Below are 15765 nucleotides of genomic sequence, written 5' to 3' on the forward strand. Positions count from 1 at the left end.
AATAACAGATAAGGAGGAGGCTCTAGATGGTGATAGAATTATAATTCCATTTCTAGGTGGGACAAATGGAAAATTTTATGTCATTAGTTTTATAGTTATAAAAAACAAAAAAACCATGCCAACTAAGTTGATGACTTTTCAGTAGCTATGATGAGATGATCTTAGAAGTAATAGTGTCATGTGGGGTAAAAATTTAGAGAAAGAGAACTATGTGAAAATTTTACTATGTGAAAAAGTTTCTTAGTTAATTTTAATGATTTGTCAGATTTTTTTTTCTGACCTGAGATTATTCTTTGGCATTCAGTGGTGGTTTACAGTCCAGATTTTCGGCCCTGGTAGATATACTAAAGCAAAACAATGAGGTATGTTGATGGCAGTTCCTGATTCTTTCATAGCTATTAGGTAAGGTCTGAGATTGTTCATATAAAAAGGTAATAACTAAATGGCGTGTACTACATTTAAGTCTTAAACTAAGGAATCATTCGTGTTACCATTATAGAGCGGAAACAGGGGCTAAAAGCAGTAAGATGACTTGCTCAATGTCACCAGCATGCAAATGGCAGAGGCAGGTACCCAAACTCTTATCTCCTGGGTATTCTTTCCATTGGAGATCCTTAGTTTCAGTGCTTTGATGTCCCTTTTCCGAAAGTTTAATGCTAAATAGTGTTTTACACTCTGATAACCTTGTATTTTGCTTGTTGTTGTTGATCTGTTTTGCTAGTATTCTTTGAGTATTGTCAATGTGGACATATTTGTTGGACTGCTCAACAGAAGATATGTTAAATAACAACACTGGTATTGTATCAAAAAATTTAGATTGTGGTAAAATCTGTAAAATTATGTGACCAGTTTCTTCAACAAAGAGTTTCAAGGAAAAATAAAGTGGAAGTGAGTACCTATAGATTAAAAAAGGCAAGAGACAGATGAACCAAATACATTGTATTTTGGGTCCTAATTTGAACAGACAAATGAACCAAATACAGTGTGTTTTGGGTCCTAATTTGAACAGACCAGCTGAAAAAAATTATTAGACAACCAGGGAATTTGAACAGTGTATATTTAATTGTGTTAGTGAATTATTGTTAAATTTAAGGTGTAACAGTACAATTGTGGTTAAGTATCTAATATTTTGTTGCTGAGTTGCTCAGTCATGTCTGACTCTTTGCAACCCCATGGACTGCAGTATACCAGGCTTCTCTGTCCTTCACCATCTCCCAGAGCTTGCTCAAACTCATGTCCATTGAGTCATTGATGGCATTCAACCATCTTGTCATCTGTAGTCCCCTTCTCCTCCTGCCCTCAATCTTTCCCATCATCAGGGTCTTTTTCCAATGAGTCCTCTCTTCACATCAGGTGGCCAAAGTATTGGAGCTTCAGCATCAGTCCTTCTAATGAAATCTAATATTTAAGATATTAAAAAGAACCTTTATCTTTTAGAGGTACTTATTGAAAACGATGAATTGATACAACATTAAGAAAGTGAAAGTCCCCTCTGACTGTGCTCCCTGGTGGACTATACAGTTCATGAAATTCTCCAGGCCAGAATACTGCAGGGTCTACCCTTTCCCTTCTCCAGGGGATCTTCCTAACCCAGGGATCAAACCCCAGTCTCTCACATTGCAGGTAGATTCTTTACCAGCTGAGCCATAGGGTAAGCCCAAGAACACTAAAGTGGGTAGCCTATTCCTTCTCCAGGGGATCTTCCCAACCCAGGAATAGAACTGGGGTCTTCTGCATTGCAGGTGGATTCTTTACCAACTGAGTTATCAGGCATTTCCTTCAAATACCTGTTCCTCTGCAACGGATGAAGATGACTGGTCTTCAGCTGATAATTTCCCAAACTGCGTTCTGGGTACCTGGGGGTTCTTATATTATTCGATCCACTTTTGAGTCTGACATTTTCTGCAGAAGAATGTATTGAACCCAAAGTAGATCATTACTTTGGTTTTATTTTGCATAATGCCTTATTTCAGGGAGGCCTCTAAAGGGGCCTGAAAATGTTTTAGAAGTAGTCTGGTCCGGTCTCCACATCCTCCTTTTCTTTGGGGCACAAAGCGGAGATGGGGTGGTGGGGTGGAGTGAAGGGGAAGAAACTGTTCTCTCTTCCTCCTCCTCCCACCGATCCCGCCCAAGAACCAGTTTCAAACTTGGTGCTTTCCAAAAGACTTCTGCTGCTGCTGCTGCTAAGTCACTTCAGTCGTGTCCGACAAGACTTCTAATCTTTCCTAAAATAAAGCCTGAAGTGTGTGGGGGAGAAGGCTTATGGAAAGGGGGAAATGTCATCTAAAATAAAGCTTTTAGATGCTTTTTAATTTCTGGTCTTAATTTCGCTAATCACTTTGTCGTTAGGGGGTAGAAGAAACTATACCTTTAATTTTCCTGCCCACGTGACAATGTTTTTGTTTTAGGGTAGTCTTTACTGTACAGGAAATTCTCAGCTAGCTTACGTCACTGCCAGCAGTTACAGCAGTTACCGTAATGACGCTACTTTAGTTTACAAAGCATGAAACCTGAGCTGCCGCCAGGACAATTTTAGTTGATTTTAGAGTTCAGACTTAAATCATTATTTTTCCAGGATTTAACTTTTAAGCAGTATTGACATTGGTGGCCTAAACAGAGCTAGCTTTTTTGGTTTTCATAATCTATATTGATGTATTTCCCAGGTTTTGTTTACGACGAAAAGCAGAGACTACTTTACATTCACTTTCCAGACTGGGGAAGTTTGGGAAGGGTTTACTGCAGTAGTGCGCCTGCGCAGTTGATCTCCACCAAGTCGCCCGCTTTCCCCGGTCCTGCTAGCAGGGGGCGCTGTGAGGTAACGGCTAGTCTTTTTTTCAGGGCTCTGGAACGTAGCGTAAAAGGGTAGGAGGTGAGGCGGGCTGAGGGACGTTCTATCCTCGACTGCCCTGATCTCTATCACCCTTTGTCCTCCAACATTCCCGGGGCTCTGGGCCTGCGGGCCTGGTTGCTAGGCGGAAGCGGGGAACTGCGGCGGCGGCTGTGGCGGTAGCGGCCCGGGTGTGTGAAAAGCTTTTACGCCGGCGGCAAAAGGTCCTCTGGCGGCGGGCTCGTGTCTCCCTGCAGACAGGCCGCGCCGGGAGGCCGATGGCTTTTGCCTTGAGTCGGGACCGGGTTGCGGGTGGACCGGCAGCCTCGGGCCGGGGAGCCGGGCGCTGCAGGCCGACCGCCGAGCGGGATTCGGGTGTCCGGGGCTGTGGGCGGGCGGCGGGAGCCTCACCGGGAATTTGGCCAGGGGTAGCGGGCTGCCCGCCGCTCACCCGGGCCCCTCTTCCTCCCAGCAGACCCCCGCCTACCGGCCGCCGACCGCGACCATGGTCTCCAAGTCCGACCAACTGCTCATCGTCGTCTCCATCCTGGAAGGTGAGCGACCGGGGACTTGGCGTTTGCAGCTGCTGCTTCCTAAATGTTGACGGAGTAGTGTGGGACCGAGGCTTTGTTAACCTGAAGAACCCTGTCATCGTTGCTGGTGCGGTCCCCAGAGACTTGTTTGAAGTTGTATGCCGTAAGGTCTGTTGGGCAGTTGATTTGAAAGTCCCCCAAGGGAGTGGGAGTATGAGAGCTATTAAGGGTAGGTGATATTTAGCGTGATTAGCCGTAGACCCAGAGAATGTTGGAGAAAGTTTCTATCCGAAGCAGCATATCGATGCTGCTTATCATATGAGCTGAAAGAGTACCTGGAAAGCACGTTCTGTTCAGCGACCTCCTGGTATCAGTGTTGAGAACTTTGCTTTGACTCAAATACACATTTCTTGGATTTTTCAGAAGTGTTTATGTGTTCTTGCATTTTCAGATGTCTTTGTGCGGGGCGTCTCTACTGGGTGCTTAGAGGACTAGAGTTGTCAAGGAGGTCTATTGCACATGCCTGGAAGTTGGGTTTGTTTGGAGACTCCCTGAGTGTCAGGCACTGTGCTGGGAATAAAAACACAACAGACCTGGTTCCAAAAGCTACCCGTGTAGCCTGGAGAACAATAAAGTGTATCAAGGTGTGGAAGAAGGAATGACCGCCTCTGTCTGGGGACGCTGGGAACGTTTTCCCAAAGGAGATGACTGGTTCTTTTTTTGGTCCTAAAGAATGATTAACAGTTTGTCAGGGGGAGAAAAAAGGAAGGAAGGGCATTCCAGGCAAAGGGAAGAGCCAGTGGTGTTTAAGGGATCGTAAAGCCAGACATGTTCTTTGATTGCTTGAATTCAGTGTGGTTGGAGAACAGGAAAGTGGAGGATATAGGAGTTGATGGGTATATTGAAGTTAGGTTTTGAATAATATGACAAGAAGGAGTCATCTTGAATGGTGAGAGGAATGGTTGGGGACCCCTGGCCTTCAGGGGAGATATCTCATGGAGGCCTGGCACTCTTTGGGAGGTGAGAGGAAAGAAAACATTTGGAGGAGAAGATGGGCTGGAATCCGTAGTGTCGGGGAAGACTTAACTGTTAGGTTACTGACTGTTTAAAGACAGAGGACTAAAATCCCCTTGTAATTTGGTGAACAGAAAGCTTTTGGACTGTGGCCCATGCTATGAGGTAACAGAAATGTAAGGCACTCTCTTTCCCTTCAAGGTTGTAGGATTCTGTCTCCTTAGGGAGGTCAAATTAATGTGTGGGACGTATTATGTTGGGATGTAATGTAAATAAAGTAAAAATAAATGATACAGTCTGTAAACACAGGTTTGGGAGGTGGATGAGGTTGATGGCTGAAGTGCCTTGGTTGGTGGGTAATCAAGGATAGAAGAGTCATTGCAGGCGATTAGACAACTCAGACCACTGTGGGACTGAGTATGGTGGTTTCCAGAGAACCTGGAATTGGGAAGGTCAGTTAGGTGTTGCTATAAACATATGCAGACCGCCAAGCTGTTCCTCCTTTTGTGTTTGTATTTCCATTCATTGTAACCACGCTGTTGCTTCAAGCCAAGACCCTGGGAGGCATTGTCGTCTTGGGTTCCCTCTCCATCCCCAGTATCCACATGGTCACCAAGTGTTGATTTTATTTTAAAAATAGTAGTAGGTGCTTTATATAACTTTTTTAAAAATGTAAACTTTTAAATGAACAAGTTTCCATTGTGGGTGCCTTGCTGTGGGGCTGTCATTATCCCAGTAATCTTCTGTAGTGATCGTCTCAGTAATCTGTTTCATAAATGTTTTCAGGAAACACTGTCCACCTTACTGTGAGGGGTAATTTCTGAAATGCCGCTTGAATTTTCTTAAAGTCTTTTGATGTGCTGAGGGATAAGGTCCTGCTTAGGGTGGCATACATGGCCCTTTAGGGTAGACCTGTGACCTCCCTTTTCAGCCTTCTCTCTCCTGCTGTGTGTATTCATATGTTCCCGGTCCTTCAGCTATTTGAACTGCTTGTAATTTCTTGGCTATGCTTCTAGAAGTGCTTTTTATTTAAAAGAAGATCACTGGGCCTCTACCATGAGCAAACCTTGGCCTAAGTACTAGATTCCATGGATGAGAATGGCAAGGGTTTCTGTTTTCAAGGTCGTCTTTGTCTTTGCGACAAGGCAGGCACCTGTTGTTCCCTTACTTATCCTCTGTTTTCAAGCTAATTGGAAGTTGTAGTTAGGATAGTCTGAAATTATAGGGAAATTCATGAAATTCATTTGTGAAACAGTGATCGATTAGAGCAGCCCATAGTTATGTCCTGTGAGAGGCCCCTGAGTTCTAATGGGGAGAGCCATGCCCAGTGTGGCAAGACTCTTCATAGGGAGTTTCAGATGAGCACTTTAGGTTGACACTGACAGGTTTGCAATCAAGGTCTGTATGACCAGCTTAATTCCTTTTAAGCAGCTTGAACCAGAGTAAGTAGCAGGAGGGATGTGCTTATTTAACAGTGGTTAAACTCCCCTCATGGAAACCCCCTCAACAGACCTGCAGACATATTGGCTTTAAGATGCTTAGTGCTTATTTCTTTCTTAGTGTTTTTTTTTTTTTTTTTTCCACTGTGTTAAGTCTGTTTCCACTAGACCCTGAACTCTTCAAGAACACATACTCTGTTTTCTTCCTTTTGCATCCCATTTTCTGGTATTAACCTAACGCTAAATATGTCTTCAGCAACCTGAAGGAATGAAGTCAGGCAGCACAAATGAACAGTAATGCATAGAGAGAATATTTTAATATTTTTTGATAGTGTATAGCGTTGTCATTGAAAAGAACATGAATGAATGAATGTTTATTTTCCTTTGGCTAATTTGTAAAGTATCCTTTACTGTGTTAGTTCAGTTGCTCAGCCGTGTCCGACTCTTTGAGACCCCATGGACTGCAGCACGCCGGCTCTCCCTGTCCATTGCCAACTCCCACAGTTGACTCAAACTCATGTCCATTGAGTCATGGACGGATGCCATCCAACCATCTCATCCTCTGTCGTCCCCTTCTCCTTCCCCCTTCAATCTTTCCTAGCGTCAGGGTCTTTTCAAATGAGTCAGTTCTTCACATCACATGGCCAAAATATTGGAGTTTTAGCTTCAACATCAGTCCTTCCAATGAATATTCAGGACTGATTTTCTTTAGGATGGACTGGTTGGATCTCCTTGCAGCCTGAGAGACTCTCAAAGAGTCTTCTCCAGCACCACAGTTCAAAAGCGTCAGTTCTTTGGCGCTTAGCTTTCTTTATAGTCCAACTCTCATATCCATACATGGCTACTAGACAAACCACATCTTTGACTAGACGGAACTTTGTCGGCAAGGTAATGTCTCTGCTTTTTAATATGCTGTCTAGGTTGGTCATAACTTTCCTTCCAAGGAGTAAGCGTCTTTTAATTTCATGGCTGCAGTCACCATCTGCAGTGATTTCGGAGCCCCCCAAAATAAAATCTGTCATTGTTTCCACTGTTTCCCCATCTATTTGCCATCAAGTGATGGGACCGGATGCCATGATCTTAGTTTTCTGAATGTTGAGTTTTAAGCCAGCTTTTTCACTTTCCTCTTTCACTTTCATCAAGAGGCTCTTTAGTTCTTCTTCACTTTTCTGCCATAAGGGTGGTGTCATCTGCATATCTGAGGTTATTGATATTTCTCCTGACAATCTTGATTCCACCTTGTACTTCATCCAGCCCAGCATTTCTCTTGATGTACTCTGCTTATAAGTTAAATAAGCATTGTGACAATATACAGCCTTGAGGTACTCCTTTTCATATTTGGAACCAGTCGATTGTTCCATGTCTCGTTCTAACTATTGCTTCGTGACCTGCATACAGATTTCTCAGGAGGCAGGTTAGGTGGTGTGGTATTCCCATCTCGTTCAGAATTTTCTACTTTTTTTTTGTGGTCCACACAATCAAAGGCTTTGGCATAGTCAATAAAGCCGAAGTAGATGTGTTTCTGAAACTCTCTTGCTTTTTCGATGATCCATCGGATGTTGGCAGTTTGATCTCTGGTTCCTCTGCCTTTTCTAAAACCAGCTTGAACATCTAGAAGTTCATGGTTCACATACTGTTGAAGCCTGGCTTGAGAATTTTGAGTATTACTTTACTAGCATATGAGATGAGTGCAATTGTGCGGTAGTTTGAGCATTCTTTAGGATTGCCTTTCTTTGGGATTGGAATGAAAGGTGACCTTTTCCAGTCCTGTAGCCACTGCTGAGTTTTTCAAATTTGCTGGCATATTGAGTGCAGTACTTTTACAACTTCATTTTTTAGGATTTGAAATAGCTCAACTGGAATTCCATCACCTCCACTAGCTTTGTTCGTAGTGATGCTTTCTAAGGCCCACTTGACTTCACATTCCAGGATGCCTGGCTCTAGGTGAGTGATCACACCATCGTGATTATCTGGGTCTTGAAGATCTTTTTTGTATAGTTCTGTGTATTCTTGCCACCTCTTCTTAATATTTTCTGCTTCTGTTAGGTCCATACCATCTCTAATTTTCTTGAAGAGATCTCTAGACTTTCCCATTCTATTGTTTTCCTCTATTTCTTTGCACTGATCGCTGAGGAAAGCTTGCTTATTTCTCCTTGCTATTCTTTGGAACTCTGCATTCATATGGGTATATCTTTCCTTTTCTCCTTTACCTCTTGCTTCTCTTCTGTTCACAGCTGTTTGTAAGGCTTCCTCAGACAACAATTTTGCCTTTTTGCATTTCCTTTCCTTGGGGATGGTCTTGATCCCTGACTCTTGTATAATGTCATGAACCTCCATCCATCGTTCTTCAGGCACTCTATCAGATCTAAAACCTTGAATCTATTTCTCCCTTCCACTGTATAATCGTTAACGGATTTGATTTAGGTCATAGCTGAATGGTCTAGTGGTTTTCCCTACTTTCTTCAATTTCAGTCTGAATTTGGCAATAAGGAGTTCATGGTCTGTGCCACAGTCTTGTTTTTGTTGACTGTATGGAACTTCTCCATTTTTGGCTGCAGAAAATATAATCAATCTGATTTCGGTGTTGACCATCTGGTGATGTCCACGTATAGAGTCTTCTCTTGTGTTGTTGGAAGAGGGTGTTTGCTATGACCAGCGTGTTCTCTTGGCAAAACTCGGTTATCCTTTGCCCAGCTTCATTCTATACTCCAAGGCCAAATTTGCCTGTTACTCCAGATATTTCTTGACTTCCTACTTTTGCATTCCAGTCCCCTATAATGAAAAAGACATGTTTTTTTGGTGTTAATTCTAGAAGGTCTTGTAGGTCTTCATAGAACTGTTCAACTTCAGCTTCTTTAGCATTACTGGTCGGGGCATAGACTTGGATTACTGTGATATTGAATGGTTTGCTTTGGAAATGAACAGAGATCATCCTGTCATTTTCAAGATTGCATCCAGGTACTGCATTTTGGACTCTTGTTGACAGTAATGGTTACTCCATTTCTTCTAAAGGATTCTTGCCCACAGTAGTAGATGTAATTGTCATCTGAGTTAAATTCACCCATTCCAGTCCATTTTAATTCTCTGATTCCTAAAATGTGGATGTTCACTCTTGCCATCTCCTGTTTGACCACTTCCAATTTGCCTTGATTCATGGACCTAACATTCCAGGTTCGTATGCAACATCAGACTTTACTTCCATCACCAGTCACATCCATAACTGGGTGTTGTTTTTGCTTTGGCTCTGTCTCTTCATTCTTTCTGGAATTACTTCTCCATTGATCTCCTGTAGCATATTGGGCACCTACTGAGCTGGGTAGTTCATCTTTCAGCGTCCTGTCTTTTTGCCTTTTCATACTGTTCATGGGGTTCTCAAGGCAAGAATACTGAAGTGGTTTGCCATTCCCTTCTCCAGTGGACCATGCTTTGTCAGAACTCTCCACCATGACCTGTTTGTCTTGGGTGGCCCTACACAGCATGGCGCTCACGGTTTCATTGAGTTAGACAAGGCTGTGGTCCATGTGATCACATTGATCCTGTTACTGTGTTAAAAGGAAAATTAAGATTCAGGTAAATTTGTTTTTGCTAATTTGATTATTTCTTAACTCTCTAGATAACCTGTTCCATAATAAATACTGGTATTTGTTGTTGTTCAGTTGCTCTGTCTTGTCTGACTCTTTGTGACCCCATGAAGTGCAGCATGACAAGCTTCCATGTCCTTCACTATCTCCCAGAATTTGCTGAAACTTATTACCATTGAGTCAGTGATGCCATCCAACCATCTTGTCCTCTGTTGCCCCCTACTCCTCCTGCCCTCAGTCTTTCCCAGCATCAGAGAGTCACCTCTTCATTTCAGATGGTGAAGGTACTGGAGCTTCAGCTTCAGCATCAATCCTTGTAATGAATATTTAGGATTGATTTCCTCTAGGATTGACTGCTTTGATCTCATTGCTATCCAAGGGACTCTCAAGAGTCTTCTCCAGCACTACAGTTTGAAAGCATCAGTTCTTCAGTGCCCAGATTTCTTTATGGTCTAACTCTCACATCCATACTTGACTACTGGAAAAACCATATCTTTGACTATATGAACCTTTGTTGGCAAAGTGACGTTTCTGCTTTTTAATATGCTGTCTAGGTTTGTCATCGGTTTATTCCAGGGAACAAGCATCTTTTAATTTTGTGGCTACAGTCACTGTCCATAGTGATTTTAGTAATATCTAAAATTGGTATAATCACATTTTTAACACTTTAATTCTGAATGTTCTTGAGATTGCTGCTCAAAGTGTGAACCAAGAACAACACCGTTGATATCTCCTGGGATTTTGTTAGAAATGCAGAATCCTGGGCCCATCCCAGACCAGTTGAACCAGAATCTACATTTTAACAGGACTGTGGGTGATTCATTGCACAGTAGTGTTAGAGAAGCACTAATTTATTAATTTGACTAATGTTTTTATGAATCATGAATTTGAGTATATATGTGAGTATGTGCTAGTGAGTTAGTTTATGGAATACATGATAAGTTAACCACTGTTAACATGTCAGTTTTTAAAACTTATGTGCCAAGGGACCATATTTGATCTTTGTACACTTCCAGTTAACCTGTACAGTCTTTTTTTCTAGGTCGCCATTTCCCCAAACGTCCAAAACATATGCTTATAGTAGAGGCAAAGTTTGATGGAGAGCAGTTAGCTACTGATCCTGTGGACCATACAGACCAGCCGGAATTTGCTACTGAGTTAGCCTGGGAAATCGACAGGAAAGCGCTTCATCAGCACAGGTGACTGTTATCTTCAGTGTGTTCAGCTCTTGTTTCAGTTGGTGATGTGTGTGTGTGCACGCACATGTGCACATGCCCACAGGTACTGTGCTGTGCTTAGTTGCCCAGTCGTGTCCAACTCTTTGTGATGCTATGGACTGTAGCCCACCAGGCTCCTCTGCCATGGGGATTCTCCAGGCAAGAATACTGGAGTGGGTTGCCATATCCTCTAGGGGATCTTCCCAACTCAGGGATCAAACTGGGGTTTCCTGCATTGCAGGTGAATTCTTTACCATCTGAGCCACCAGGGAAGCCTAAGAATACTGGAGTGGGTAGCCTATCCCTTCTCCAAGGGAACCTCCTGACCCAGGAATTGAACTGGGGTCTCCTGCATTGCAGGTGGGGTCTTTACCAGCGGAGCTACTGTGTGTGTGTGTGTGTGTGTGTTTGTGTGTACACACTCATATATCTAGGTAGGCTTCCCTGGTAGCTCAGGTGGTAAAGAATCTGCCTGCAGTGCAGGAAACCTGGGTTTGATTGGGAAGATGCCCTGGATTAATCCATGAATTTCTTTGAAATGGTATTAAATTCCTAGAGGATACTAGAATTTTGCATTTCATCTTAGTGACTTCTGGAATATCTGCTCAGACAGTGTCTTCATATTGAGATATTAGGGCCTTCATTGGTGTTTGTGTATATGATTGTGTTAGTATAAAGTGGCACCACTCTGTATTTAGTAGACTGAGAAAATAACACAGATAAATATAAATGATGATTTTTGTGCCCAGTGCAGGGTTCATAGTCATTCCATTAGATAATGGCAGTGATGGCAAAATCCATCCAACTTATTGTATGTGTAGGGGTTCCAGACTCAAGCCATGTTGCACAAGTCAAGCTCATGCTTACATGATCTTATCATATATTACACTGAATTGTTTTTAACTTAATTTTAATAATTTATAATGTTGTAACATTTAATTCTTAAGTTTATTTCATTTTTTTTTTTTAGCAACAGAAAGAGTTATAAGCATATAAAGAGGGATTTCCCTGGCATTAACAGTAGTTAAGACTGTCTTCCAGTGCAGGGGTGCAGGTTCCATCCCTAGTCTGGGAGCTAAGATCCATGCCTCAGGGCCATAAATCTAAAAGATTAAACAGAAGCAATATTGTAACAGATTCAATAAAGATTTTTTTCATCTGCATAAAAAAATCTATTAAAAAAAGCATATATATGTGTATTCAAAGCTTTATGTGTGTAAGTCTAAGAAAAACAATTTAAAATCAGTCTTGAGGATTAGTGGTAATTTTTGACTTTGAAAGCATTCTGTGTGTCACAGAAGCTTGAGAAACATTGACCTAGATGTTAGCTTCTTGGATGAGAGAGACTTAAAGTGTTTTTTATTTGACATGTTTTGTGTATTAGTTGGTATACAGATAAGTAGATATAATTAGTAGTTCATGCCAGTTGAAGAGTTTTTTAGAAAGTACAGAATAGATATAGGTTATCCAACGAAATAATAGTTGTCTTGAATAGTAGTAAGTAGCTTTTTCAAAGCTAATAGGAAGTTCAGTATTAAGCAAAAGTGATTTTATGTATCACATGAATTGTTATGTTACAGGCTACAGCGTACTCCTATCAAACTGCAGTGTTTTGCCTTGGATCCTTTAACTTCAGCCAGAGAAACCATTGGTTATGTTGTTCTAGACTTAAGAACTGCTCAAGAAACAAAGCAGGTACTGACCTTTTGATGTTTTGTTACTGATTCTGTCAGTTATTTTCAGTAGATAAGAGACTGATGGAAAGGACATGGACTGTTAGACCTAATAGGTCGTGGGTTCGTACTATGGTATATGGTATGGTAGCTCTTAGTTCTTAAGGTGAATTTGGTTTAGAAAATCCTGACCTTTTGATCCTTCCTCTGACCTAGACCTATCTCTCAAAGAAACTTCTGAGTTCAAATCTGTGTTCAAGTTGCTGTGACCTTTACGTTTAACATGTTCAGCTCCTGCACTTCACCTTCAAAGTGCTTCTCTTTTAGATTTCCTTGCTTCAGTGATGGTCACTGCTGTCCTTCCAGACGTCTTCCTTGACACTTCCCTTTCCTGGCCTCCAGAGCCAACCCTTTCCAGTTGGTTTTCTCTCCTGATCCATCTAATATCCTGCATTTCATGCTGCCATCTCAAGCCACTTACCGAGGCTGTCATGTTGTTGAGCCACTAAGTCATGTCCAACTCTTTGGGACCCCATGGACTGCAGCACACCAGGCTTCCCTGTCCTTCGTTATCTCCCAGAGTTTGCTCAGATTCATGTCCATTGAGCTGGTGATGCTGTCTAACCGTTTCGTCAGTGGTGCTCTATGACCATTTCATCCTCTGCTACTCTCTTCTCTTTTTGCCTTCAATTGTTCCCAGCATCAGGGTCTTTTCCAGTGAGTCATCTCTTCACATCACATGGCCACAGTATTGGCGCTTCAGTTTCAGCGCAGTCCTTCCAGTGAATATTCAGTGTTGATTTCCTTTAGGATCGACTGGTTTGATCTCCTTGCAGTCCAACGGACTCTCAAGAGTCTTCTCTAGCACCATAATTCAAAGGCATCAGTTTTTTGGCACTCAGCCTTCTTTACGGTCCAACTCTCTCTTCCATACACGACTGTTGGAAAAATCATAGCTTTGGCTATATGGACCTTTATTGTCAAAATGATGTCTCTACTTTTTCTTACACTGTCAAGGTTTGTCATTCCTTTCCTTCCAAGGAGCAAGCATCTTTTAATTTCATGGCTGCAGTCATCTTCTTCAGTGATTTTGTAGCCCAAGAAAATAAAGTCTGTCTCTGCTTCCATTTTTTTCCCCCTTCTATTTGCCATAAAGTGATAGGACCAGATACCGTGATTTTTGCTTTTTGAATGTTGAGAGTTAAGCCAACTTTTTCACCCTTCCCTTTCACCCTCATCAAGAGGCTCTTTGGTTCTTCTCTTTCTGTCACTAGAGTGGTATTTTCTGCATGTCTGAGGTTGTTGATATTTCTCATGGCAATCTTGATTCCAGCTTGTGATTCATCCAGTCTGGCATTTCACATAATGTACTCTGCATATAAGTTAAATAAACAGGGTGACAATTTACAGCCTTATTGTACTCCTTTCCCAGTTTTGAATCAGTCAGTTGTTCCCTGTAAGGTTCTGACTTTTGCTTCTGAACCCGCATACAGGTTTCTCAGGAGATAGGGAAGGTGGTCTGGTATTTCCATCTCTTTAAGAATTTTCCACAGTTTGTTATGATCCATGCAGTCAAAGACTTTAGCCTGGTTAATGAAGCAGAGGTAGATTTTTTCTTGAATTCCCTTGCTTTGTCTATGTTCCAACAAATGTTGGCAATTTAATCTCTGGTTCCTCTGTCTTTTCTAAACCCAGCTTGTACGTCTGGAAGTTCTTGGTTCACATACTGCAGAGCCTTGCTTGAAGGATTTTGAGCATAACTTTACTAGCATGCTAAATGAATGCAATTTTACCCTAATTTGTACATTCTTTGGCACTGCCTTTCCTTGGGATTGTAATGAAAACTGACCTTTCCCAGTGCTGTGGCCATTGCTGAGTTTTCAAATTTACTGACATATTGAGTGCAGCACTTTAACAACATCATCTTTTAGGATTCGAAATAGCTCAGCTGGAATTCCATCACCTCCACTAGCCTTGTTTATAGTGTTGCTTCCTAAGGCCCCCTTAACTTCAGACTCCAACATGTCAGGCTCTAGGTGAGTGACCACACCATCGTGGTTATCTGGGTCATTAAGAATTTTTTGTATAGTTCTTCTGTGTATTCTTGTCACTTCTTTTAAATCTCTTCTGCCTCTGTTTGGTCCTTACTGTTTTGTCTTATCGTGCCTGTCCTTGCATGAAATATTCCCCTGGTATCTCTGATTTTCTTGAAGAGATCCCTAGTCTTTCCCATTCTGTTGTTTTCCTCTACTTTGCATGGTTCATTTAAGAAGCCCTTCTTATCTCTCCTTGCTATTCTCTGGGAACTCTGCATTCAGTTGGGTATATCTTTCCCGTTCTTGCTTTTTGCTTCTCTTCTTTGCTCAGCTATGTGTAAAGCCTCCTCAGACAACCACTTTGCCTTCTTAAATTTCTTTTTCTTTGGGATAATTTTGGTCACTAACTCCTGTACAATGTTACGAACCTCTGTCCATAGTTCTTCAGGCACTCTGTCAGATCAAATCCATTGAATCTCTTCATCACCTCCACTGTATAATCATAAGGGATTTGAATTAGGTCATACCTGAATGGCCTAGTGGTTTTCCCTACTTCGTTCAGTTTAAACCTGGATTTTGCTGGCTTTCATAGCAGCCCTCTAATTGGTGTCCCGGCTTTCTGCTCCTTGCATGCCTTTTTTATTACTTAAGAGTAAGGGAACTTCTTGGAACACATTTGTTATGTAAATAGTATCCCCTTGGCAAGATGGTAAAACAGCTCAGGGTCTTGATTATGCTTTTGTTATTGAAAATGCTTCTTAGGTCTTTTAAAGTATCTTACAACTCTTTTTTGTATGTTACTGACTTTAGAAGTTCTTAGTTTCAGTTTTCCTTAATGACATTTTTTGGTCCTACTTTCTTCAGAAAATAAAGTGAAAAGATATTCTCTCTTATTTTAAAGTCCTTGATGGATTTGGATCTTAAATGAGGATTCTGTGAAGAAAAATTTATCTGTTACTGACATTTCTGTTCCTGGTAGAAAGATAAAGGCATACCTCATTTTTATGGCACTTCAGTTGATTATGCTTCACAGATGTGCTTTTATTTAAAAAAAACCAATTGTGACAACTGGTTGTCAAGGAGATCTGTTGGAGCCGTTTTCCAGCAGCATTTGCTCACATTTTCATAACTGGAGTATTTCAAACATTTTCATCATTACAATGATCTATGATCAGTGATCTTTGATGTTACTATTGTAAGAAAATTATGACTCACTGAAGGCTTAGCTGATGGTTAGCATTTTTTAGCAATAAAGTATTTTTTAAATAAGGTATGCACTTTTTCTTTAGGCATAATGCTGCTGTACTCTTAAACTACAGTATAGTGTCAACAGAACTTCTGTACGCACTGGGAGGCCCAAAAACTTGTACGGCTCCCTTTATTGCAATAGCCAATTTATCGTGGTCGTCTGGGACCCACCTTACTATATCTCCAAGAGTATGTGT

At 41.6% G+C, this 15765-nt stretch overlaps 1 protein-coding gene across 6 annotated transcripts in view; it reads left to right on the forward strand.

Moving 5' to 3' along the window:
- The first annotated feature begins 2812 nt into the window (after nt 1-2812).
- CEP120 (centrosomal protein 120) overlaps nt 2813-15765 on the forward strand; it is an 85237-nt gene continuing 72284 nt past the window's right edge. The window contains exons 1-4 of one of the 6 annotated variants that reach the window (XM_069591666.1): nt 2813-3018; nt 3303-3381; nt 10437-10593; nt 12192-12306. In XM_069591666.1, the coding sequence (XP_069447767.1) occupies nt 3333-3381; nt 10437-10593; nt 12192-12306 (321 nt within the window). In that variant the 5' untranslated portion in view covers nt 2813-3018; nt 3303-3332. Of the gene's footprint in view, nt 3052-3299; nt 3529-10436; nt 10594-12191; nt 12307-15765 lie in introns of all 6 variants that reach the window. The other 5 variants (XM_069591668.1, XM_069591669.1, XM_069591672.1 and 2 more) reach the window with 5 other exon arrangements.

This window comes from Ovis canadensis, chromosome 5 (genome assembly GCF_042477335.2).
Source record: "Ovis canadensis isolate MfBH-ARS-UI-01 breed Bighorn chromosome 5, ARS-UI_OviCan_v2, whole genome shotgun sequence".
NCBI classification, from domain to species: Eukaryota; Metazoa; Chordata; class Mammalia; order Artiodactyla; family Bovidae; genus Ovis; species Ovis canadensis.